At 59.4% G+C, this 23,828-nt stretch overlaps 2 protein-coding genes and 1 non-coding gene across 8 annotated transcripts; 1 reads left to right on the top strand and 2 right to left on the bottom strand.

Moving 5' to 3' along the window:
* Positions 1-2,419: 2,419 nt before the first annotated feature.
* Positions 2,420-2,583, bottom strand: LOC132251077 (U1 spliceosomal RNA). The gene has a single exon (XR_009462880.1). It is a non-coding gene; the product is annotated as a U1 spliceosomal RNA (small nuclear RNA).
* Positions 2,584-3,889: 1,306 nt separating this feature from the next.
* LOC132250990 (uncharacterized) lies at positions 3,890-5,456 on the bottom strand. Its single transcript, XM_059729377.1, has 3 exons — positions 5,439-5,456; positions 4,869-5,333; positions 3,890-4,333 (listed from the first exon to the last, which is right to left on the bottom strand). The coding sequence occupies exons 1-3, from the start codon at positions 5,454-5,456 to the stop codon at positions 4,085-4,087; spliced, it is 732 nt and encodes a 243-aa protein (XP_059585360.1). The 3' UTR covers positions 3,890-4,084.
* On the top strand, positions 5,324-23,822 carry LOC102558094 (tigger transposable element-derived protein 3). Of its 6 annotated transcripts, none has more exons than XM_059729417.1 (5): positions 5,324-11,379; positions 12,436-13,181; positions 16,385-16,511; positions 16,761-16,862; positions 17,407-23,822. In XM_059729417.1, the coding sequence occupies exons 3-5, from the start codon at positions 16,478-16,480 to the stop codon at positions 18,957-18,959; spliced, it is 1,689 nt and encodes a 562-aa protein (XP_059585400.1). In that variant the 5' UTR covers positions 5,324-11,379; positions 12,436-13,181; positions 16,385-16,477; the 3' UTR covers positions 18,960-23,822. The 6 variants fall into 6 exon arrangements, with proteins under 6 accessions (XP_059585400.1, XP_059585399.1, XP_059585398.1 ...); XM_059729416.1 differs by having other exon boundaries at positions 12,436-15,807; XM_059729415.1 differs by lacking the exons at positions 5,324-11,379; positions 12,436-13,181 and adding an exon at positions 15,736-15,807 and having other exon boundaries at positions 16,284-16,511; positions 17,410-23,822.
* Positions 23,823-23,828: the final 6 nt, after the last annotated feature.

Here is a 23,828-nt window from a genome sequence, read left to right as displayed (position 1 = left end):
CGCCCGGAGCAGCAGCTGCCCCAGGCAAGGGGCACAGTGTGTGCAGAGTCCAGGCAAGCACTGCTGGAAAACAGAGGCCGTAAGAGCCCACGAGGACGTGTCCCCCTGGCCAGATCCATGCTCCCCAGAGCCTCCAGCACCAAGCGGCTCCACACACAGCTCAGCATCGACCGCCCCTTGGCCTGCCAGGTGCTGCACGGCCAGCACAGAGCCTGGCTCGAAGGCCTCAGCCCACGTATCTGGTAAAGACGCAGCGGTTCCTTGCCTACAGATGAGGAGAAGCTGCAGCCTCTCCTGCTCCTCTGCGCTGAGACATCCTCGAGCCAGCTCGGCTGAGTGAGATTGATTCTTACTCGAACACAACCCTTCCGCCGTCCCCCGGGGTCTCCGGCCAGAGCCTCCTTTCTGGGCAGGGGTATTGCCAGCTGGGCAAGGGCCAGGGGCAGGTTGACCAGGACGTCCCTGGACCTGGTGGGGCTGCAGATGGGGAGTAAATGAAAAGGTGCGGGGGGCACAGAGCCAGAACGGAGGGGGTTCTCTTCAGCACGTATAAATCTTTCTGCACATTTGCAGTGGACTCGGGGGTGAGACAGGGATGCCTGCTGTCACCGGGGCTCTTTGCGCCATCGAGCCCCTGGCACAACGGATCGGGGGGATAGGGTGATTAGCGGGGTGAGAGTGCCGAGGGGAGGGGAATTGAAAATCCTCCTATACATGGATGATGCGACATGTGTAGTGAGGGACGAGTTGTCCCTGGGAAGAGCCTTGAAGCACGTAGACGAGTTTGGGGAGGCATCCGGAGCGAGGCTGAACGTGGACAAGAGCGTAGTGCTTGCGGTAGGGAATTGGGGGGACTTGAGAAACCTTGGGCTACAGGTGGAAAGGGAGGAACTGAAGGTGCTTGGCGTCTGGATGGATACCCAGGGGAAAGGGAAACGGGCGTGGGAAGTGTTGGAGGGGAGAGTGAAGCAGACGGTGGGGTTGTGGAGCACACGGGGGCTATCATCGAGGGGGAAGGTGCAAGCGATCAAACAGTGCTTGCTGCCGCTAATCCTGTACACGGCGATGGTGTACCCCCCGTCCTGGCGACAGGCCCGGCGGGTCCAGCGGGCCTTGTGCCTTTTCTTTTGGGGGGGGAAGACCGAGAAGGTGGCTAGGACAGAGCTATATAAGGAAGAGGGATTGGGGGGATGGGGCTTCCCCAACATAGAGCCCTTCGCTTACGTGCACTTTTTGAAGCTGGTGGTGAGGGAAGCGAGGGGAGCAGCGGGCACCGTGACCGATTTCTGCAGGTTCTGGGGGGGAAGCTCCTGAGAAGGCTGGGCCTGTTCGGGAGTGCGTGGCAGGGAGCGTGGGCTTGGCAGATGTCGCGGCCCTACGCCCGACTTGGAGCCTTTGTTGCACAAGAAGGATTGGAGGGGTTAGGGATCGAGGGGCTGGGAGATGCCAAAAAGGTCTTCAATTTCCTGAGAGGGAAGCAGAGGATGTCGGACGTTGGGGAGTTGAGACCGGAGCAAGTCAGCAGGGTGTGGAAAGGACTGGTGGGGAAGGACTGGAAAGGGGAGCATGAGGAGCTGGCGTGGAGGGCGGTGCGAAATGCTCTGCCAGTGCGACAGGTGCTCTATCGCTGGGGACTCTCCCGGTCCCCCAAGTGCCCAAGGGAGCTCTGCGATGAGCCCGAGTCGGTGACACATGTACTGTGGGACTGCTCGTACGCACAACGGGTGTGGGGGAAGGTGACCACCTATTTGAAGGATACGGGAAGGGGAACGGGGGTGACTTCCAGAAATGTTCTCTATGGCTTATCAGAGGGGACGGATGGGACATGGGGGGTGCGGGTCTTAATCACCTGCACCAAAGTAGCACTATGGAAAGTACGCTCCTTGTTGGCTCTAAAGGGGTCGTGCTTTTCCACAACAGAGTGTCTGCAGCTAGCAATGCACGAGCTGCACTTGTTCATCTGCTTCAGGTGTGCCCTGCGCAAGGCCAGGAACCTGCTCCCGCACGGGCACTCGCACCCCACAGTGCAGGACTGTATTAAAGTGGGGCTGAGTGCAATGTACTGGTAAAGTGTCAAAGTGTGCTTTGGTCTGCCAAGTGAACTGGTGGTCACTCGATGGGTTGTTAGAGGTACAGGTATATATATATGTATAGTTTTATATAATTTATATATATATCATTTGGCTTTTGGACAAAAACGGGTGGTATTCCCAGGATGAGGAGGCTATTAACATGGTTTTTGCCATGACACGCTAGTGCATGGTGTTATGAGGCTAACGCGTGGTAAACATCTTGTGTAGATGCACTCGCCCCCCCCAGCAACCATATCCTCCAAAGCAGACAGATCGGCATCTTGTAACCACTGCTGCTTGAGATCTGAAAGAAAACAACTCTCCAGTCTGTCTTTGCACAGCGTTGCCAGGGGAGAGCGCGAACGCAGTCCCCCACTACCACAAATTATGCAGTCGAGTTTCCCGCATTTGGGGAAATCGCAGGGGTCAGCACGCCCGGAGTGCAAGGGGCGAGCCTCACCCTGGGAAAACCACCTGAGTGATCATGGTGTCTCCCCTGCCAGGTAAGTATGCTTGATCTAGGCCGGGCCCCAGCACCACCCCCCGGCCAACCCATGCACAAGTGTGGGCAAGTGCATGCAACCCTGCCCACACTGAGGCCTGCTCCTTCCCCACCGCACAGGGCTCCTCCCTCCACCTCCCCTATGCCCCCACCCTGTGCCAGGCCCCCCACAACGGTGCTCAGTGCCCTGTTCCCAAAAGGCCCTGCACACCCTCCCTGTCCCACCCCTTCCCTTCCAGATCTGCATATGACCGCCCCCTCTGCCTGCGTCATCAGCATCGCCCTGCCCACCCAAGTCCAGCCGACGCTCTCCCCAGACCAGGGCTGTGGGGAGCTTCCTGCTGGGCCCTGGTCCTGCACTGCCCCGGAGGGGGGTTCAGCCCCAGCAGAGCAGGGGGCCAGGGCAGCAGCCCCGGGTGCAGACTCTCCTGGGTAGGTGGGGGTGGGGAGCAAAGCATCCCAGATGCTGCCTGAACCGGGCTGCCCAGTTGCCCGGGTGGAGGAAGCGTCTGCTGCAAGGATCTCGGCCCTGGTGGGGAAGTGGACACAGAGAACAAAGAGGACAGAGGTGCAACTGGACCTGGAGACAGCGAGAAGGACTCGAACAGGATCCGCAGCAGCGGAAGTGACAGTAGTGACAACAACAGTGACAAGGACTGTGAAGAAACTGAGAGTGTAAACCCCAGATCGGGGCTTGGACGAAAGTACTGCGATTTGGGTAGGCGAGGGCGAAACCCCTAGTCCACCGTGGCATCTCCCCCACCAACGCCACAAAGCACCGGTGAAGGGTGCAGGGTTGGTCTGGGTGCCTGGGACCCCTCCTCCTCCCCGCTGGGACCAGGGCCGGGAGAGGAGGGAACCCCAAGCTCTGGCTCCTATCCCGGCTGTGTCCTTGCCCTTCCTGGCCTGTGAGTCACAGGGTACCCCCCAAAATTTGAGACACCCTGCTCTATGGGCAGTCTGCCCAGTTCTCGCCCACCCCACCCTTGTTTTAGTTGTTATACAAAGTGTTAGTTGTTATATAAAGTATTACAATGTCCACCCAGATTGTGGTCCTGGCTTTATGGGCCAGTCACATGGCTCCGTTCCTCCCCTACACCATGCCCCATGTCTTGCAGATGGCATCTTTACACGGGTTCTCCCAATTGCTGATGTAACCCTTCTGCTGAGCACCTGCTAGCAGCAACAAGGGCCGGGTTCAATTTTGGGGTACCCATTATGTTTTACCTTGGCTTGACCCCGACCCAGACTACCTGGGAAATACTAAATGAATTACTAGGGTGTCTAATAAAACCAACAGCCCTTCCCTCGCAAGCACTGTAAACACAAAATCCAAATGTATTACAAAGAATAAAGAAAAATACAAAAGTAAACACTAGCTATAATTTTAAAACACTATAAACTACAATGCATGGCACCCTCTTGGGGAGGCTTCACCCATGCCCAAGCAGTCTGGGACTTGGGGCTCCCCAAAGGGTAGTTCTGGGGTCTGTGCCCCTAGACCGGCCCTTCAGCCGTGCGCTGGAGCGGGGGCCACACCGCAGAGTCCATGAGCTGCTCCGTGGGTCTCTGCGCCGCAGGGAGCTGCTAGCGAGCGTAGGTCCTTCTGCGTTGCAAAGGGCCCCTCGTTGCTCCCTGCGAAGCTGTAGCGCTGATCTTCACTTCCACGTGGCGGATTTGAGGGGTGAGCTGTGGTTTTCATCAGCATATCGCACCCCAAAGTTCCTAGTGCTAATCCCAGCTCCGCAGGGGCAGGAACCTGCAAGAAAACTCAAGAGAGAAGCCAAACAGCAAATGAGGCTGAACTGCCCCAAGTGCCAACCACGCTGCTGGGTCAGGACACAGCGCCACAAAAGCAACGTGTGCCAGGCCCAAAATGTGCCAGGCCCAGACATACAGCAAACAAATGTACAGCGGAGCTCAGCAATACGGCTCTGTTGAGACACAGCAGCTGTGAAACAATAAAAGGGGGGACTCGGGCCTGTCCTGCACCCGGTCCTGAACAAACAACAAAAGGGGGACCAGGCCCATCTTGGCTGGGTCTTGAACTACAATTAGTGCCAACCCACACCACTTGATTGGGGCATAAACTGCGACAGGGACAAAAGGAGGCCCAGGCCTATTTTGCTAGTATTGGACTGGGCAGCAAAAAGCCGGCCAGACCTATGCACCACTGAGGGCTGGCTAAACAACAAGAAGTGCCTGGGCCATAGTCATCCTAAAGCGTGAAGACTACTGTCCCAGGGGAGCGGGGATGCCGGGAAACCCCCGCGGCGGCAAAGGGTTCTGCTTACCTCCCGCAGGGCCGGAGGAGCCGAAGGAAGTCCACGCCGGCGGAGGTCGTCGGTCGGGCGTTTATCCGGCTGCGGCTGAGCGGCGGTGGCGGGGCACGCCGGCCGGGAGAAACAAAAGGCGGCCCCCCCGAAGCAACGGGGCGGCTGGACGGAGGAGGCTGGGGAGAGAAGCCCCAGCAAGCGGGGAGTCAGCCGCCACCCGCGGAGTGCGGGAGCGAAGGAGGCGGAGCCAGACGCGGCTCCGAGAAACGGAGCAGAGCAGCTGGCAGCGGTGCGGGTGGAGAGGCCAGCGCTGAGACTATCGGCAGAACCGGTGGAGAAGCCGGCGGCAGCGCCGGTAGTCGGACTGAAGGAGGAGCTCGCCGGATCCCCGGTTATGGAGCGGGGAGCGAGGGCAGCTGCAGCGGGAGCGGCAGGGAGACCAGCTGCAGTAAGACAGAAGGCACCGGTGAGGCGACCGGGTGCCTAATACAGAGCAGAGCCGGCAGGAGGTACAGCACCCCCGCGGACCATTCGGGGAGCGCAGGTACGAGGACGGAGGGAGCGGGCTGGCATCCCCATAGGCAGTACGCCCAGCCCAAAGACCATTACTGATGGACGGCGTGTTGAGGCAAGGGGGTGACAAGCCAGGGGTGACGTGGAGAACCCCAAGAGGAAGAGCCTAAGGTGGCGAGTGGACGGGGTGTAGGGGAGGACGGAGCCCCAAGGTGACCCGCCGAGGGATGCGCCGACTCCGGTGGGTACCCCAAGGGTGGGCCCCCCCACTGAAGATATCATCAAAGTCGTGGCAGGCGAGTTCAGGGGCCCCCCTGATACCAGCCGGGGTAACCTCCGGGGTGTCTTTCCAGAGTCAGGGCGCACGAAGCCCGGGGCTCGGGCAAAGGCGGCGCGCGAACACCTGGTAGAGTGGAGGCGGGTACAACTACATAAAGGAAGCCAACAGACAGCTCTCTGACAACACCTACTACAAAGAAGTACAAGAAGGTCCTACTCCCCTTTTCACCAAAAAACTCAACAATACCATCAAATCATTTCCATCAAGACTACAAGAAAAACTACAGACCTTGATCCCCCCGCTACCTAACCCAGGGATTTTTTACATGCTCCCTAAAATCCACAAGCAAGGGAACCCTGGCAGACCGATCATATCCAACCACGGGACTCTAACTGAGGAAATATCAGGTTTTGTTGAATCCATCCTAAAACCGCTTGTCACCTACAGAGCAAGTTTTGTACAAGACACTACAGACTTTCTACGGAAACTTAAAAACATAGACCACCTTCCCAGCAACACACTCCTAGCCACCATGGACATTACCAGCCTATATACCCACATCCCACACCAGGATGACATCCAAGCCTGCCTTACATATCTACAGGAACAAGATTACAACTCAGAATACAGACCCAAAGACATCACTGAGCTTATACACTTCATCCTCACACACAACAATTTCACTTTTAATAATCAACACTTCCTCCAGATGATGGGAACAGCTATGGGCACTAAAATGGCCCCACAGTATGCCGACCTTTTTCTGAGCCACCTGGAAGACGACTTCCTCAAGAACTGCACCATCAAACCCTTGCCGTACTTACGATATATCGATGACATCTTCATCATTTGACTGAGAACCTGCAATCTCTGATTGAGTTCCACCAGAAATTCAGCAGTCACCATCCCTCCATCCAACTTTTTTTGGAGTACTTCAGCACCAACATCCCCTTTTTAGACACAATGATCAGTATCCAGAAGGGTAAAATACAGACCACAGTATACAAGAAACCCACAGACCAACATGTATATCTGCACAGAACCAGCAATCACCCGAAACACACCAAAAAACCTGTGATATACAGCCAAGCCCTCAGATACCACTGCATCTGTACTGAAGAGCACACCCGGGATCGCCACCTCACCAATCTTAAAAAGGCTTTCACCCAGCAAGGACACTCCTCCAGAGAGGTAGATTGCACGTTTGAAAGAGCCACCTGGATACCATGTGAAGAACTACTGCAGTACAGGAGAAAAACCCCCACAAATCGCACACCGCTGGTTATGACCTATCACCCCTCCCTTGAACCTGTACGGAAAATCCTCAAACAACTGCAACCCATATTAGACAGAGACCCGATTCTTAAAAAGATCTTCCCAGAGCCACCCATCCTAGCCTTCAGACAAGCACCGAACCTCGCCAACCTCATCACCAGAAGCAAACTTCCTCAAGCCCAGACACACCAAAAGGATCCAGACCATGCCAGGACAAGAAATGCAAAACCTGCCCCCACATCTCCACCACCCCCACTATTACTACACCCCACAACACAGCCATCAGCATCCCTGCATCTTACAGCTGCACCTCCAGAAATGTGATATACCTCATCCAATGCACCAAATGCCCCGATGGAAAATACATAGGAGAGACCAAACAACAACTGCGCACCAGCATGAACGCACACCGGACATCCATCAAAGACAGAAACACCCAATTACTGGTGGGGGCACATTTCTCACGGGAGGGCCACTCTCTCTCCAATCTCTCAGTCCTGATCCTCAAGGGAAACTTGCACAACACGTCCCAGAGATGAGCCTACGAGCTCCATTTCATCAACCTCCTGGATACCAGAGATCAGGGACTAAACATAGACATTGGATTTGTGACACATTATAATCTGCCTGGCAACTGACTCCCCAGCCCAGCCCAGCCCAGCCCAGCCCCTGGCTTCTTCACTTGTCATCCCATCCAGGAAGAGCACACACCGACTGCTGAAACCTCCTTAGCCTGACAAAGGGTTTTTGAACCCGAAAGCTTGCTTAATAACTATTCTCCAACTATTCGGGTTGGTCTAATAAAAGATATCAAATTCACCCAAGGAAACTTGTCTGCCTTTGGGCTTCACCCTGGCCCTAATCTGCCAGCTGACATGCAGTGGGGTTCAGCCCCACACCACTGGGCTGCAATGCATCAGCTCTGAAACAGCAGAAGAACACATCTGTGATGGGCCAGCATCGGGGATGATGCTCAAGGGCAACCAGCACGGTTTCATTATGGGCAGGTCATGTCAGACCAACCTGATTGCCTTTTACAATCAGGTCACAAAAGCATTGGATGCAGGTGTCGCCATGGATGTAGTCTTTCTGGACTTCAGCAAGGCCTTTGACACTGTCTCCCACCCCATCCTCATTAAAAAATTAGGCGACTGTGGCATTGATGCCTACACAGTCAGGTGGATTGCTAATTGGCTGAAGGGTCGTACTCGGAGGGTGGTGGTGGACGGGTCATATTCGACCTAGGGGGAAGTGGGCAGCGGAGACCCCCAGGGGTCGGTCCTTGGGCCCGCGCTGTTCAATTTTTTTATCAGCAATTTGGACGACGGGGTGAAAAGCAACCTGTTCAAATTTGCTGATGATACCAAAATTTGAGGTGGGGTGGGCACACTAGTAGGGAGGGAAAGACTGCAGAAAGACCTGGATAGGTTGCAAGGGTGGGCTAACAGAAACAGGATGCATTTCAATACGGACAAGTGCAGGGTGCTGCACGTGGGCAGTAGTAACCGGCAGCACACTTATAAGATGGGAAACTCCCTTGTTGAGAGCACGGCAATAGAAAGGGATCTTGGAGTCATCACTGACTCCAGGATGAACATGGGCCGACAATGCGAGGCCACGGTCGGCAGGGCTAACCGGACCCTATCGTGCATCCACAGGTGCATCTCGAGTAGGGCCAAGGAGGTGATCCTCCCCCTCTACGTGACACTGGTCAGGCCACAGCTGGAGTACTGTGTCCAGTTCTGGGCGCCGCACTTCAGGAGGGATGTGGACAACATTGAGAGGGTCCAGAGGAGGCCACCCGCATGATCCAGGGACAGCAGGGCAGGCCCTACAATGGGCGGCTACGGGACCTGAACCTGTTCAGCCTTCACAAGAGAAGGCTGAGAGGGGACCTGGTGACCATCTATAAACTCACTAGGGGGGACCAGAAGGGTTTGGGGAGACCTTGTTTCCCCCAGCGCCCCCCGGGATAACAAGGAATAATGGCCACCAGTTGTTGGAGAGTAGGTTCAGATTAGACATCCGTAAGAACTACTTCACAGTCAGGGCGGCTAGGATCTGGAACCGACTTCCAAGGGAAGTGGTGCTGGCTCCTACCCTGGGGGGCTTTAAGAAGAGGCTCGATGCCTACCTGGCTGGGGTCATTTGAGCCCAGTTTTCCTCCTGCCCAGGCAGGGGGTCGGACCTGAAGATCTACAAGGTCCCTTCCGACCCGACTTCTATGATTCTGTGATTCTATGACCCATTCATCACTGACATTTAAAGGGTCAAAGGGAGGACATGTAGCATGAACTGAACTAATGTAGGTGATGTTAACATAGAGTGTAATAACAGTAAAACGTAACCATGTTAGTCTTGTCCTGTAAGCAACTTCAAATCTCCATTTTGTATTCTTCTGCTTGACATAAGTAAACGAACTCTGCATAGCCTTTATGTAGGAGTGTGTGTAAAAGGGTGAATGGTGAGAGAATGGCATAGAGACGGAAGAAGAAGATTGAACTGTTTATGGAAGCAACAAGGCGTCAAATGTTAGTTAGTTTGTGGTTGATAACTTACAAACAGCTGAAGAGTCCCTTTGAAGCTCGAGGGCACAAAGGAGGTAACAGAAGAAGAAATTCTGCCAGACGGGCAGCAAGAGCACTCCGAGGCTGAGATAAGCTGAAGACAAAAAAAGAACAACCGCAAAAACAGAAGCTGGGTATGGAAAACCCCAAAGCACTGAAACAAAGGATGCCAATCCCTATAAAAGAACACTTTGAAAATGCCAAGCTGGGCGAGTCTCTTTCTCTAGTGCTGTTTCATTGGAGCACAGATGCATCTGTTCACCCCGCTCCAGCTGTTATCTTCAAATCTGCTATCTTCAAATCATCATCATCTACTCAGTAAGCCTGGGCTGGCCAGCCTGGGCCGATATTGAGCAACTATTGCTGGTAACTATATCTGGTGCATGTGTGGATGAAATGGTTGTTTTGTGTGTGTGTATGCCTGTGTGTAATGATGTGTATGGTGATTTGTGTGTGTTTGTACGAATGGTGTGCCCGAACCTCTGTGTGTAAGTCATGTAATCAATAAACGCGGCACCTTGCCTTGTCTCCCTTTATAAAGTGTTGTTCATGATTTGAGCAATTGGCAATTTGTGTAACACCAGTACTCCTCCATGTCCAGCATGAAGCAGAGCACCAAACCCAGCGCCGTACACACCAGCCCCAGCAGGATCTGTGCTGCCTGCAACAGCAGGGGCGAGACTCTCCAACCAGGATTCTGCAGGGCTGGTGCCAGCGGGAGCATTGGCCCAGACGGTCCCCATCCCCAGCCTGGGCTGCAGCAGCACCCAGCACCCCTGGGGGAGGCTTAAACCTCCTGAGAAGAAACAGGGGCTGGGGCACCCAGCAGAGCCCAGCAGCCGGGGAAATCCCCACAGCAGAGCACCCAGATCATCACCGACCAGCCTCTCCTTGACCGCTCGGGTGACAGAGAGTCCCCCCATCCCTTGGCAGCCCTGCAGGGATTCGCAGGCTGCTCTCACATCCCCTCTGCAGCACATTTCCCACCAGCTGACCCTGCCTAGCTCCAAGCCCTTTCCTTGTCATCCCTTTCCAGCCCTCTCCTGCTCGAATCCAGCTGGGTCTGGTCTCATCCCGGTACCAGCTCAGGGACAGGGGTCGGAGGCAGCGGGGCCGGAGCCCCACGTCACCAGTGGGGCCGAGCCGTGTGGACACAAGCTGCCTACCTGGGCTGGGACCCTGTTTCCTGCCCCAGCTCCTGTCGCCTTGCTGCCCCCCAGGGTCGCTGGGCCTGGCCAGGGAGCCCCTAGGATGGCAGGGGAGACCCTGCACCCACCGGCATGGAGACAGGGGCAGCCCAGGCCAGAGCACAGATCCTGAGGCTGGAGCAGAGGAGACATGGAGCAAACGCCACAGTGCCAGGAGCAGCTCTGGGGCGGGAGCTGGAAGCAGATGGGGATCGGCGGGGGGCAGCCGGCTCAGGGCTCGGGCCAGGCGGGGCCCAGGGCAGCCGCAGTGGGTGCACAGAGCTGGAGCTGTCCCTGGCACTGACCAGGCTCAGCTGCCCCGGCTCCACCCCAGAGCTAGCTGCATCTCCCTGTGCAGGGAAAGGGCCGGGGCCAGGTGCTGGGCTGGCACAGCTCTGCCGAGGGGATCTCCAGCCCCGCTCCCCCCGTGCTGCTGCTCATGGACTTTGCCCCGTGGCCAGGCCTGGCCCAGCTGCCCGGAGGGGGGGCTGCACCACTTCCCCGTTGGTGACAATGGACACCAGCTGGGAGCACTGGCCCCAGGGCGGCTCTGGCTAGGGCCTGGCTGCCCCTAACGAGCCCTGATTGCCCCCAGGTGGGGCTGGCTACCTGCCCAGGCAGGGGAACGGAGCAGGGCGGCCTGGCTGGGAGCATGGGATGGGACGGTCTGCTCCTGTCCTGGGTCGTGCTGCAGGTACTGGGGGCAGGTAAGTCTGCCCTTGATCCTTCTCCAGGGGAGTTGCGGGGAGGCTGCTTGTCCTGGCTGTGCCGGGCTCCCCGGCTCTGGGATCCCTGCCCAGTGGGGTCTGGCCAGGGCAGAAACTGCCCTGCCTGACCTCTGCTCTGCTCCGCTCCGCTCCACTCCCTCCGGCTGGTGCCAGGGCCCAGCTGGGAGCCTCCTGCCTCCGTGCACCAGGCCCTTGGCCCTGGCTCTGGGCCCTGCATGACCTGTGCCAGCAGCTTACCTGGGGGCTGGCCCCAGGGCCAGGTGAGGCTGCTACCCCGGGGAGGTGCGGACAGATGCCCCTGGGCTGGGGCAGCTCCTACAGCAGCGTCTCCTGGGCGCAGGACTGGCAGCCCCCTCCCCACAGGCGGGGCACAGAGCTCCTGGGGAAAGGGTAGGAAGGGTCTTCCCCCTCCTGATGGGTGGCAGAGATGGCAGCACATGCCGCAGGCCCAGGTCACCCTGATCCGGGTATTGGGGCTGATCCCAGCCTGGCCGGACAGGGTGTATGGCAGCCCCCGACGAGAGCCCCTGGCTGGCAGGGACCCCACCCAGCCCCCAGAGCCACGCCAGCGTGGACCCCAGCACCCTTGCGCCCAATGAGCCCCGGGGGCAACAGGACAGGTGACATCACGGAGGGGCCGACGGACTCGGGTACAGCCCCGCTCCCGACTTACAGCCCCTCCAAGTTGGGCTGGTGCCCCTCACTCCTGACCCACAGCCCCCCCATCCCAGCCAGACTGGTGCTCCTCACTCCCAGTCTGCACCCAGCCCAGCCCCTCACTCCCGACCTGCACCCCCCCCCCCCCATCTCAGCCTGGCTGGTGCCCCTCACTCCCAGTCTGCACCCAGCCCAGCCCCTTACTCCCAACCTGCACCCCCCATCCCATCCGCAGGAACTACGTCACAGTCAGGGCGGCTAGGATCTGGAACCGACTTCCAAGGGAAGTGGTGCTGGCTCCTACCCTGGGGGGCTTTAAGAAGCAGCTCGATGCCTACCTGGCTGGGGTCATTTGAGCCCAGTTTTTTTCCTGCCCAGGCCGGGGGTCGGACCTGAAGATCTGCAAGGTCCCTTCCGACCCAACTTGTATGATTCTATGAAAAGGGCGCAAGATTATGGCCGCAGCCTGGACATCCCGTCCCAGCGACACCCCCGCCCAGTGAGACCCGGCAATCCCCAGCACAGGGGCGGTGGGTGCCAGGACCCCGCTCCTGGGCAGCCTGCACTAGGGAGGATGCACTCATGGCATCGCCCCGCTTGAGGCCTGCATGGCCAAAACTGCCGGCAAGACGTGCAACGGGGCTCAGCGACACAGCTGTGCCGACCCCAAAAGAAGATGCAACAGCAACTAAAACATGCCTAGCTCTCGGCCCTGCCCAGAGTGCCCCAGCAAGACTGCCGGGCTCCAACCTTGGCTGGTTTGCTTCAGGGACTGATCCCACCCCCCCGTGGCATCATCCCACTCCAAACCCAGAAGACAAAACGGGGAAGAAGAGGGACAGAGCAAGGGTCTCAAGCACTGAGATGGACTTTCTCTCCCTGTATCTGAGTCTTTCCTGTCACGTAGCTTCAGTTTGCTTTTCCAGTGAAGAAGGGGGGAAACCCGTCCCTCTATGGGGAGCAAGTTTTTTGGCTCCCAATTCAGCTTTCAGGCTTCAGCAGCCCCAGAAGAAAAAAAAAGAGACCGCCCCTGAACCTTAGATAACTTTTCTGACATTGCTACAGGGTCCCAATCAGAAGCAGCATCATTTGAACACCGCTAATGCAGACCAATTAATTTAAAGGTGGTTGGTGCTGGGGGTGAAGGGTCACCAAACTGGTTGCACAGGTTCCTTGGAGGGGATTTTAAGACAAGGGTCTGGACACCATGAGGGGGAGAGGGGCTGGTTCCCTTTCAGTCCCAGAGGAGGCAAAATACACAGGACAAACAAGATAACACGAGCCCAGAACACTTTAGTGCGCACAACCCCAAGTGTGCGTGTGTGTTACACTGATAACGCCCCTCTCTGGGCCCTCTGACCCCTTGGCCTCTCTCGGCCCCACAGACCTCTCAGTCTCTCTGCGCAGCCCCTCCCTGAGCCGCCGGACCCGTCCCTCTCTCCTCCGGCCCCTCAGCCCCCTCGGTCTCGCACAACCACTCTCTGAGCTACCAGGCCCTCCATCTCCCTCCCAACCCCTCTCTGGGCTACCAGCCTCTTTTGGTCCCTCGTTCTGGATCCTCTTTGTTCTCCGCTTTCCTGGCAGCTCTCCAGGCCCTTGGACCCATCCAGTCCTGCGCTCTGTTCCCCAGCCCCTTGCTGGGCCCTTGGACCCCTCTGGTCCCACTGCGCTTGCCAGGCCCCACTGTCCAGGCCCTTGGACCTGTCTGGTCCTGCGGTCTTTCCACAGCCACTTGCTAGGACCCTGCCCCTGGCTCCATCTCCTGCCTCCAGCTCACTCTCGGACCCCTGTCCTCGATCCCTCCTCCTCGGATGGCCTGGCACCAGCCATCCTCATCGCAGGCTGCATACCCCTTAGCCCCTTCCTTTCGGCTGTGGCCATGCAAGGACCTTCAGCCTCTCCTAGGCCCTGGCTCGGCCTCAGGCCAGTCGAGACTCCAGGCACTCACGACTCTGGCCATCTCTGCCGTGGCCCATTTCACCCTTCGGCCCCGTTGAGATGCCCAGGGTCAGCCCTCTCCTCTCGGACCCCTCCGTAGATCTCTCCCTCGCTCTGAGCTCGGAGCCCTCCATAGCTCTTCATTCACATGGCCCTCCCTTCTCGGGGCTCATCTGGACCCTCAGTAGACCCCCGTACTCTGCCTCACTTGTGGGGTTCATGCAGACCCCTCACTAGGTCTCCCAAACACTCAGCCCCTCTCCCGGGGCTCACGTAGCCCCTCACCAGCCCCTGTGCATGCAGCCCCTCTCTCTGGGCTCATCCGGCCTCTCAACAGGTCCCAGGTGCTCAGCCCCTTCTCAGGCCTGTGGACCCCACACCAGGTCCCCAGAAACCTCCTCCATCCCCTTAGTTCCTACCCAAACCTCCAGATGTTATTCTCCTCGCTGGCCTGCTGGAGCGGGAGCCGTCCTGATGGGTGATGTTCCTTCACCTTCTCTACTTCTCTATCATTTTGGGGCTGTGGGGACCAGACGTGGGCACAGGATTCAAGGTGTGGATGCACCATGAGTTGATAAAGGGGCACTGGCAGGCTTTCAATCTTGTTCACAGTTCCTTTCCTGTTTAGCCAGCAGTGTGCCCTTGTTGCCAAGAAGGCTAGCAGCATCCTGGGCTGCACTGGATGCAGGTCTAGGGAAGTGATTCTTCCTCTCTACTTAGCACTGGGGCGGCCACATCTGGAGCCCTCTGCCCCCCACTACAGAAAGGATGTGGGCAAATTGGAGAAAGTCTAGCAGAGGGCACAGAAATGGTTGTGGGGCTGGGGGACAGGACTGGTGAGGAGAGGCTGAGGGAACTGGGCTGGTTTAGTCTTGAGAAGGGAAGACTGAGGGGGATTGAATAGCAGCCTTCACCGCCCTGCAAGGGGGTTGCAAAGAGGATGGAGCTGGGCTGTTCTCAGTGGGGCAGGTGGCAGGACAAGGAGCAATGGGCTCAAGCTGCAGCAAGGCAAGTAGAGGTTGGATATTTGGAAAAACTCTCTCGTGAGGAGGGTGGTGAAGCACTGGAGCAGGCTCCCCAGAGAGGCGGTGGGATCTGCATCCTTGGAGGTGTTTAACACCAGGCTCTTCAGAGCCTTGTCTGGGATGATGTCGTTGAGGCTGGTCCTGCTTGGAGCAGGGCTTGGACGAGACCTGGCTCCGCGGGGCCCTCCCAGCCCTCGTGTGCTTTGATTCCCGTGTCGCTTGCCTTTCAGGCGGCTGCTGAGCTCCGGGCGGGTGCTTCCAGCGACTCCCCGGGGACTCCCAGATCTTTCCTGTGCGGGGCAGCTCCACTTATTTGTGCCCGGGGGCATCACTCGACACTTGCCCGCACTGAATTACACCTGCCATTTCGTTGCCCGATGGTGCCAGGTCCTTGTGGCCGCGCCCAGCTGTGCCGGTGGCAGAGGGCAGATGTGGAGGGGAGACTGAGGCAGCTCCTCTCCGCTCCGGAGCTGCGAGGATTTCGGTGCAACCCTCCGTGCCAGGGTGTGCTCCGCTCTTCTTCTGCCCGGGAAGCAGCCGGGGTCCGCCGCCCACCTTCCCGATCCTGCGAGCAGCGTCCCGCGAGCCCCGGGCAGCGCAGGAGGGGACCCCCGGCCGGGCTGGCAGGGTGGAGGCTGGGGGCCCGGGACCCCCGGGGCAGGCTCGGAGCCGCCCGCCCCGCCCCGCCCCGCACGGCCCCGCCCCGCCCCGCCCCGCGCAGCCCATTGTTCCCGTGGCGGAGCCCGCACGGCCGGGCACGGCGATGGCTGCGGGCGGCGCGGCGCAGGTAGGGCCGGGCGGGGGCGCGGGGGCTGCCCGCCCCAGACCCTCCTGCAGCCCGGGGCCGGGGCCCCATCCTGCCCAGCCCGGCTCCGCAGAGCCCCGCTGCACCGCGCCGGCTTGCCCCGGGGGAGCAGCGTCTGTCCGGGGATGCTGCCGGCTCTGGGCGGGGTGGGGCAGCGGGGAAATGGTAGCAGTACAGGGGCTGGGAGCTGCGGGGCCCCGTGCAAGCCGGCCGGACGAATCCCGCATCGGTGTAACACGCCCCTCATCCCTGATGCTGCCCCCGGGATACAGCGGGGCTGTGGGTGCCAACATCCTTCTGCGGCCCCCGGGCGGGCATGGGTGCTGCAGAGAGCCCAGGCCCAGGCCGTGCCCCCGATGCAGGGGGCAACCCCCCCCCACTGCACAGGGCGCCCCGTGGGGTTTGGGGGTGGGCAGGGGGCAGGGGCTGCTCCCAACCCTGCATTGCATTTGGGGTAGGGGGCCATGGGGGCAGGCGCCCCGAGACGGGTGGATGGATGTGCAGAAGAGGCAGCTCCCTCCAGCCGGGTGGGTGCCGAGCAGGCCCGTTGCCTCCCCAGGGGCCAGTGACCTTCGAGGACGTGGCCGTGTACTTCTCTGCAGAGGAGTGGCAGGAGCTGGCGGGCTGGCAGCGGGAGCTGTACCGCGACGTGATGATGGACACCTACGAGCTGGTGGCCTCGCTGGGTGAGTCCTGCTGCGAGCGGCCCCCGCGATGTCCCGGCCCGGCTGTGGGGCCAGGCTGGCTCTGGAGGGAGTGGGGCAGGAGGTCCAGGCTGGCCTGGGCAGGGCCTGGTCTGCAGCCTGCGCCATCCCTCTGTGACCCCCTGCAACCGTAGGGGCCAAGGAAGGAGTGGGGGGCGGGGAGGTTGGTGGGGCCCCGAGATCCACGGCTGAAAGACCCACGGGGGCACTCACCGGTTCCTCCCCAAACAGGCCCCGCCGGCCTCAAGCCTGAGGTTGTCTCCAAGCTGGAGCGAGGCGAGGAGCCGCACCAGCCTGCACGGTCAAGGGAGAGCCCCCGCGCCCCGCTCCCAGGTGAGTGACACACGTGGCGAGGACGGTGCCCCGGTTCGGGCTGGGGCAGGCTGGCACGGCCACCCGATGTGTGTCATCCTGCTCCCACGGCCGGCTCCTGGGGGTGGGGGTGATGCGGGACCTAGGGCTCGTAGCTACACGGAGTCGACGTTGGACACGGGCGCATGGGGCTGTAGTGACCGCCCGTGCCGGTGCCCGGAGCCGGGCTGGAGCAGCAGGGCTGGGGGCCGGGACGTCTGGGTTCTCTCCCCAGCTCTGGGAGGGGAGTGGGGCCTGGTGGGTAAAGCAGCAGGCTGGGAGCCTGGGCATTATTTTTTTCTGCCCCCAGTTCTGCTACTGACCTGCTTTCTGATGTTGGCTGAGCCCCCTCCTCTGGCTCCGTGCCTCAGTTTCCCTGTCTGCTGCTGGGGTCTCGGGAGCGTCACGAGCTGAGGGCCCCCCATGGGGGAGCTGGAAGGTGCTCGAGGGGGGACAGGACCTGCAGAAGCGGCCTGGGGAGGGGAGTGGGGTGAGGCCGGGTGCTAACGAGCCCTTCCCGCTGCAGCAGAGTCCAGCCCACACCTGCCCGCCTGCTGCCCGGCTGCGGCAGCCTCCAAGAGGAAGGAGCTGTCGCTGGCCGACCGGGTCAAGCTGCTGCAGGCATTGGAGTCACCCTCGGCCTCCCTGTCCAGCGTGGCCAAGCTCTTTGGCATCTCCAAGAGCCAGGCAGGCCGGATCGGACGGAGCCGCGAGCAGATCCTGGCCGACTGGCGCACCAACGCCAACCCCCTGCGCAAGCGCAAGCGTGAGGGCAAGGGCGGCCAGGTGGAGGATGCCCTCTTCACCTGGTTCCAGCAGGCGCTGGCACGGGGGGAGCGCCTCTCGGGCCCTGTCCTGAAGGCCAAGGCGCAGGAGCTGGCTGTGCGCCTGGGCCGGGCCTTCGAGGCCACGGACGGCTGGCTGTGCCGCTGGAAGACCCGCCATAACATCGTCTTCAAGCGGCCCCACGGCGAGCGGCCGGACGCCGACGCGAGCTGCGCCCGCAGCTGGCTGAGCGAGGCGCTGCCCGCTCTGCTGGCCGGCTACCGTGCCGAGGACGTCTTTAACGCCGGCGAGACCGCTCTGCTGTACCGCGCCTCGCCGGAGCGCGACCCTGCAGCGCCGCTGGCCAAGCGTCCCCGTGACCGCGTCTCCATCCTGCTCTGCGCCAACTGTGCCGGCACGGAGAAGCGGCGCCTGCTGGTGGTGGGCTGCAGCCGGCAGCCACGGGGGCTGCCCCAGGACCCATGGGCCCTGCCGGTGGCTTACGCCCACTCGGCCAACGCCTGGGTGACTGCTCGTGTCTTCCAGGAGTGGGCACTGCAGTGGGACCGGGAGCTGCGCCGCGACCACCGGCGCGTGGTGCTTTTCCTGGGCCCCGGCAGCGCCCACCCCCGCGAGCTGCAGGAGCGGCTGCGTAACATCCGTCTGGCCTTCTTCCCGCCCCGCACCGCCAGCCTCACCCAGCCCCTGCACCTGGGCATCGTGCACAACCTCAAGGGCCACTACCGGGCCCTGGTGCTGGCCAAGGGGCTGCCGGGCGCAGCGGTGGCTGAGGCCGCGGGGCGCGTGACGCTGCTGGATGCCCTGTACCTGCTGCACCAGGCCTGGAGCCGCGTGCGCCCTGCCATGCTGCAGAGCTGCTTCAGCAAAGCCGGCTTCCACCTGGTGCCCTGCGTGCGGGACGCGCCGGAGCTGCCTCTGCTGGCCGATGTACCGTGGCCGCCCGGCCTGAGCGAGCTGGACTTCCTGGCCTGGGTGGGGCTGGACGCAGAGGAGCCGGCCGCTGGGGAGATGACTGGAGAGGAGTGTCTGCTGGCCGAGCAGGCCGAGGCGGCTGAGAGCCAGGGGGATGAGGAGGATGGGGACTCCTACTCAGACCCGGGCACCTGCATCAGTGCCGCCGAGGCCCTGGCCGGGCTGTCGGTGGCCATGAAGTGGTGCCAGCTGCGTGGGCTGGTCCACCACTGGGAGAGGCTGCTGGAGACGGAGAGCGCCATGCATGCAGCTGTCGTGGCCGAGTCTGGCCAGGGCAAGCCCCCGGCCTGCTCCGGTTTTGTCCCCGGTGCCGTGTTGTAGGCTCAGCTGTGGGTCAGAGGGATGGGGCACCCTGCCTGCCCCTGCATGGGCATGCTGTCGCACCCTGCCCTGCTTTGGGCTGCCGTGAAGGAAGCAGGGGTGCAGCTGGTGTCCCACAGTAAAGATGGGTCTCTCCCATCCCTGCGCTTCCTCATGCGGGCTCCTGCCTGGCTGTGACCCCAGTCATAGGCTAGCTCTGCTCTTTGCAGGATCCGGGGCCAGGGGGGCTTCCACGGTGCTTGCCCAGCTCCAAGGCTGGGGTACTGGGCAGGGCTGGAGGCTCAAAGCCGTGGGCAGTGGTGTCCCCTTGGACTGCCCTGGCTGGGCTCAGCAGGAGTGAGCCAGGGTGCCCCCATCTGTCAGGGGCACCTAGCTGGCAAGCACCTGGGCAGGCGGCACAGTGCCCCGTCTGCAGCCACTGCCCATCCCGCACCTGGGATGGGATGGAGGTGCCTGTGCCCTGCTGACCCCCGGGCTGGTCTGTGCCTTGGGAGCATCGAGCCCCTGGCCTGCACTCTGTCACCTCCCCGAGCAGGGCTGACAACCACGGGTTGTTGGGAGCACCAGCCGCGGCGGCGTTCCCTGCACCCCGAGAGCTTTGGCATCCCGGCTTGGCGGTGAAGGGCGGTCCCCACGTGATCTGCCTCTTGCACTGACTTGTGTGCACACACATTGGGGTGTAACCACACAGAATAAAGCAGAACTGTCTGCACTTGCATGTCTGCACGCACCGGGGCTTGGCTTGGCTCGGGTTTGTGTCTGGGACGAGGCGTGCCTACCTGGGGGTCTGTGCCGCAGCAGCTGAGCTGGAGGCATGGTCCCGGGGCGTCTGCACCTGTGTGTCTCTGGGCTCATAGATTCATAGATGTTAGGGTCGGAAGGGACCTCGATAGATCATCGAGTCCGACCCCTGCAAAGGCAGGAAAGAGTGCTGGGTCTAGATGACCCCAGCTAGATACTCATCTAACCTCCTCTTGAAGACCCCCAGGGTAGGGGAGAGCACCACCTCCCTTGGGAGCCCGTTCCAGACCTTGGCCACTCGAACTGTGAAGAAGTTCTTCCTAATGTCCAGTCTAAATCTGCTCTCTGCTAGCTCGTGGCCATTGTTTCTTGTAACCCCCGGGGGCGCCTTGGTGAATAAAACCTCACCAATTCCCTTCTGTGCCCCCGTGATGAACTTATAGGCAGCCACAAGGTCGCCTCTCAACCTTCTCTTGGGAGGCTGAAAAGGTCCAGGTGCCCTAGTCTCTCTTCGTAGGGCTTGGTCTGCAGGCCCTTGACCATACGAGTGGCCCTTCTCTGGACCCTCTCCAGGTTATCCGCATCCCTCTTGAAGTGCGGCGCCCAGAATTGCACGCAGTACTCCAACTGCGGTCTGACCAGCGCCCGATAGAGGGGAAGTATCACCTCCCTGGACCTATTCGTCATGCATCTGCTGATGCACGATAAAGTGCCATTGGCTTTTCTGATGGCTTCGTCACACTGCCGGCTCATGTTCATCTTGGAGTCCACTAGGACTCCAAAATCCCTTTCCACTTCCGTGCCACCAAGCAGGTCATTCCCTAGGCTGTAGGTGTGCTGGACATTTTTCCTCCCTAGGTGCAGCACTTTGCATTTCTCCTTGTTGAACTGCATCCTGTTGTTTTCTGCCCACTTGTCCAACCTGTCCAGGTCTGCCTGAAGCTGTTCCCTGCCCTCCGGCGTGTCCACTTCTCCCCATAGCTTTGTGTCATCTGCAAACTTGGACAGAGTACACTTCACTCCCTCGTCCAAGTCGCTGATGAAGACATTGAAGAGTATCGGTCCCAGGACCGAGCCCTGCGGGACCCCACTGCCCACACCCTTCCAGGTCGAGACCGACCCATCCACCACGACTCTCTGGGTGCGACCCTCCAGCCAATTCGCCACCCACCGGACTGTGCAGTCATCCAAGTCACAGCCTCTTAACTTGTTCACCAGTATGGGGTGGGATACCGTATCGAAGGCCTTCCTGAAGTCTAAGTATACGACATCCACCCCTCCTCCTGCGTCCAGGTGTTTTGTAATCTGGTTGTAAAAAGAGACTAGGAGCAGAGAGGAGTGGGGAGCCCAGGAACATCCCAGCTGGAGCCCGTGGCCACATGCTGGGGATGCTGTGGCACCAGGCGCTGGCTTCTGCCACCCTGGCCCTGGTTGTGTGTGGGGGGCTCTGGTCTCCCTCCAGCCTGGCTGTCCATCCAGCCCTCCTGCACGGTACCCTGGCTGCTGATGCTCTTGTGTGCCTGTAGCCCCGGCCTCTGCCGGGCACTGTCCCCTGGGCCTCCAGAGGGGCAGACTGAAAGCCTGCTGCTCCGCAGCCCTAGCTAGGGGCTGTTCCCTCCTGAAGGCTGAGGTTTCTGCATGGGGCTGGGGGTTTTGGAGGCTCTGGTGACTCTAGGCCCATGTGGCTAATTGCTGGTTAACGAGCACCACATGCCCCCTGTGACCCCCGAGCTGAGCCAGGATGTGGGCAAGGCTTTTCCTGCACACCCGTTCCCTTCCCGGGTGCTGCGTGTGGTCTCCCCGGGGTCCTGGTTCCCCCAAATCCCCACACCCGCTGCACTGACTTGGCTGGGCCCCGTCTGGGTCCCACCCCACCAGCACCTCCGTGTGATAGCGACCCTCTTCCCTCCGGACTGGGGGCTCTTTTACCGAATTAAGTCTCTCTCTCTCTCCTAGCTATTCCAGGCTGAAAATAGGCAACCAGCTTGGTGCCCGGTTGGTCTATGACTTGCACCAAAGCAGACCCTGCCCTGTACACACGAGGCTTAAATGGCAATTAAGTCAAATTAACAGCAATTGTTCATTTGAATAATTCACAGGAACTGAATGTGTGATGTTGAGCTGGGTTGCCGGTAAGGCCCGGCTTTGGTGCAGCTCAGAGCGCCCCAGGGGAATGGACCTGGGGTCTGTTTCTAGCCCTGCAGCCCGTCTCCTTGCCCCAGTTTTACCCTCCTCTTCCATTTCCTTAAGGGTCTGGTCACTGCCTGACCAGGGCCCCTTGTTCTTGGTGCATGGCTGAAGCTGGATCTGCTGCTCTCCCTGCCCCGAGGAAGGGCATCGGGGCCCCACAGCTGCACAGCTGCTCTGCTGCAAGGGGTCTTCAGACACAAGCAGCTTCTTGCATGTCCTGGGACGATCGCGGCGACAGCACCCTGGCCTGCGCTTCCTTGGTGCAGGGTCTAATGCCGTGAACAGCCCCAGCCTCAGCCTCAGCCTCAGCTGGGTGGGGAGCCCAGCAAGGTGCTGGTGCTGGGATGTGGGGGCAACGGCAAGCCCAATTGCAGGGCCAGGCAGCGCCACCCTGCCCAGTGCAGCAGAGACTTCCTAGGCAGGAGCCAGCAGGGACAGGGTGCGAGAGGCAGTGGGGACAAGGGTGCAGGAGCCTGCAGGCTCCCCGGGTCTGCCTGACACCTGCTGCGTATGAAAACTGAAAGCTTGGACAGTGTGTCTTGCACAAAAATACAAGACAGTGGCTGGGGCAAGACTGGGTCGAGGTAACAAGACTGCCACAAGAAAATCAAACTCCACTTATGGCTTGCAACCCATCGGGCATAAGAGAGTGGAGTACTTGTGGTACCCGATACCAGACCCATGCTATAAGATAATAACAGTCATAATAATAGTCCTCAACCTGCTACCACACCTGAGAAGTGGTGGGTAAAAGTATTGGCAGAGGCCTAACACACTCGTTGCATAAATGTAACAAGACACAGAGCACGCCAGAAAGAGAAACCTGTGACCTACACCTACATCTCACCTGAGCTAAGTGTCCCCAAACAAAACAAAAGAACTAAACTATCCATGTCAAAGGGAAGCCTGTCAGACACAGGAATAAGCCAAGGTGCACTGACAACATGGCTGGAAATATATCCTGGTGAACACGCCCCCCCAAAGCAAACATCCAATATCTGTCTAAAGTTTCATGCACAAGTCAGTCTACTAACTTCATTTAACCCAAAATGAACCTAACTCACCCTTACTGTCCCCAGTGGCCTTTGAGCGTCACCTCACACTTGCCAAATAGGTGGTCAGTCTTTAAATGCATATTGTGCTAAACCAGCGTGTATTCAGAAGAGCACGCACCGACTGCTGAAACTTCCTTTGCCTGACGAAGGGTTTTTGAACCCAAAAGCTTGCTTAAAAATTGTTTGCCAACTATTTGAGTTGGTCTAATAAAAGATATCAGATTCACCCAAAGAACCTTGTCTGCCTATGTCCTTAGACCAACACGGCTACAACCTACACCCCTGTAGTTTCCTGAACCGCACGCCTATTCGATCCAATGGTCTCTGATCTTCACCATCTCCATGAGCCATTTGCAGCTATTTATTAGGCTCCATTGTTAAAATAACTACTGAAAAATGGTACTCTGTGATCAACTCCCTCAAGGGATCTCATTCAATCCACACCCATCCTATTTGATTCCAAACTGATGAAAAGCTTGCACGCTTCACAAGCACACGACCAGGATACAATTGTAATATGCTCATTCTGGCCCGGCCTGCTTCTTTTGGACCTCAATTAACCAGCTCTCAAGGAGGAAGCTGTGAAGCTATACAATTAAAAGAGTATAAAAAGCAAGACAGAACTGGCAGCAAGGTGTGTGCCCTCCAGGGAAAACCCGAGAAGCCATCCTGCGCCACCCAGCCAAAAGTGCAGGCTCCGCGCTGCGCGGCTGTACAAGAACGGCTCCCTGCCTGCCTTGGGTAAAGATCTCCGTGCAGCTAAGATAATACAAAGATTAATAATAGCTCCTTTGATGTGGGGAAAGAGTCTTTTTCTGCCAGCTAGTTTTGTAACTTGTTGGTAGCTATTAAAGCAAGCCTTTCTGCTAGTCATCAACCGAGC

This window comes from Alligator mississippiensis, chromosome 5 (genome assembly GCF_030867095.1).
Source record: "Alligator mississippiensis isolate rAllMis1 chromosome 5, rAllMis1, whole genome shotgun sequence".
Classification (NCBI taxonomy): domain Eukaryota; kingdom Metazoa; phylum Chordata; order Crocodylia; family Alligatoridae; genus Alligator; species Alligator mississippiensis.
Note: the sequence above shows the minus strand (reverse complement) of the source record. Positions and strands in the feature narration are given on the sequence as shown.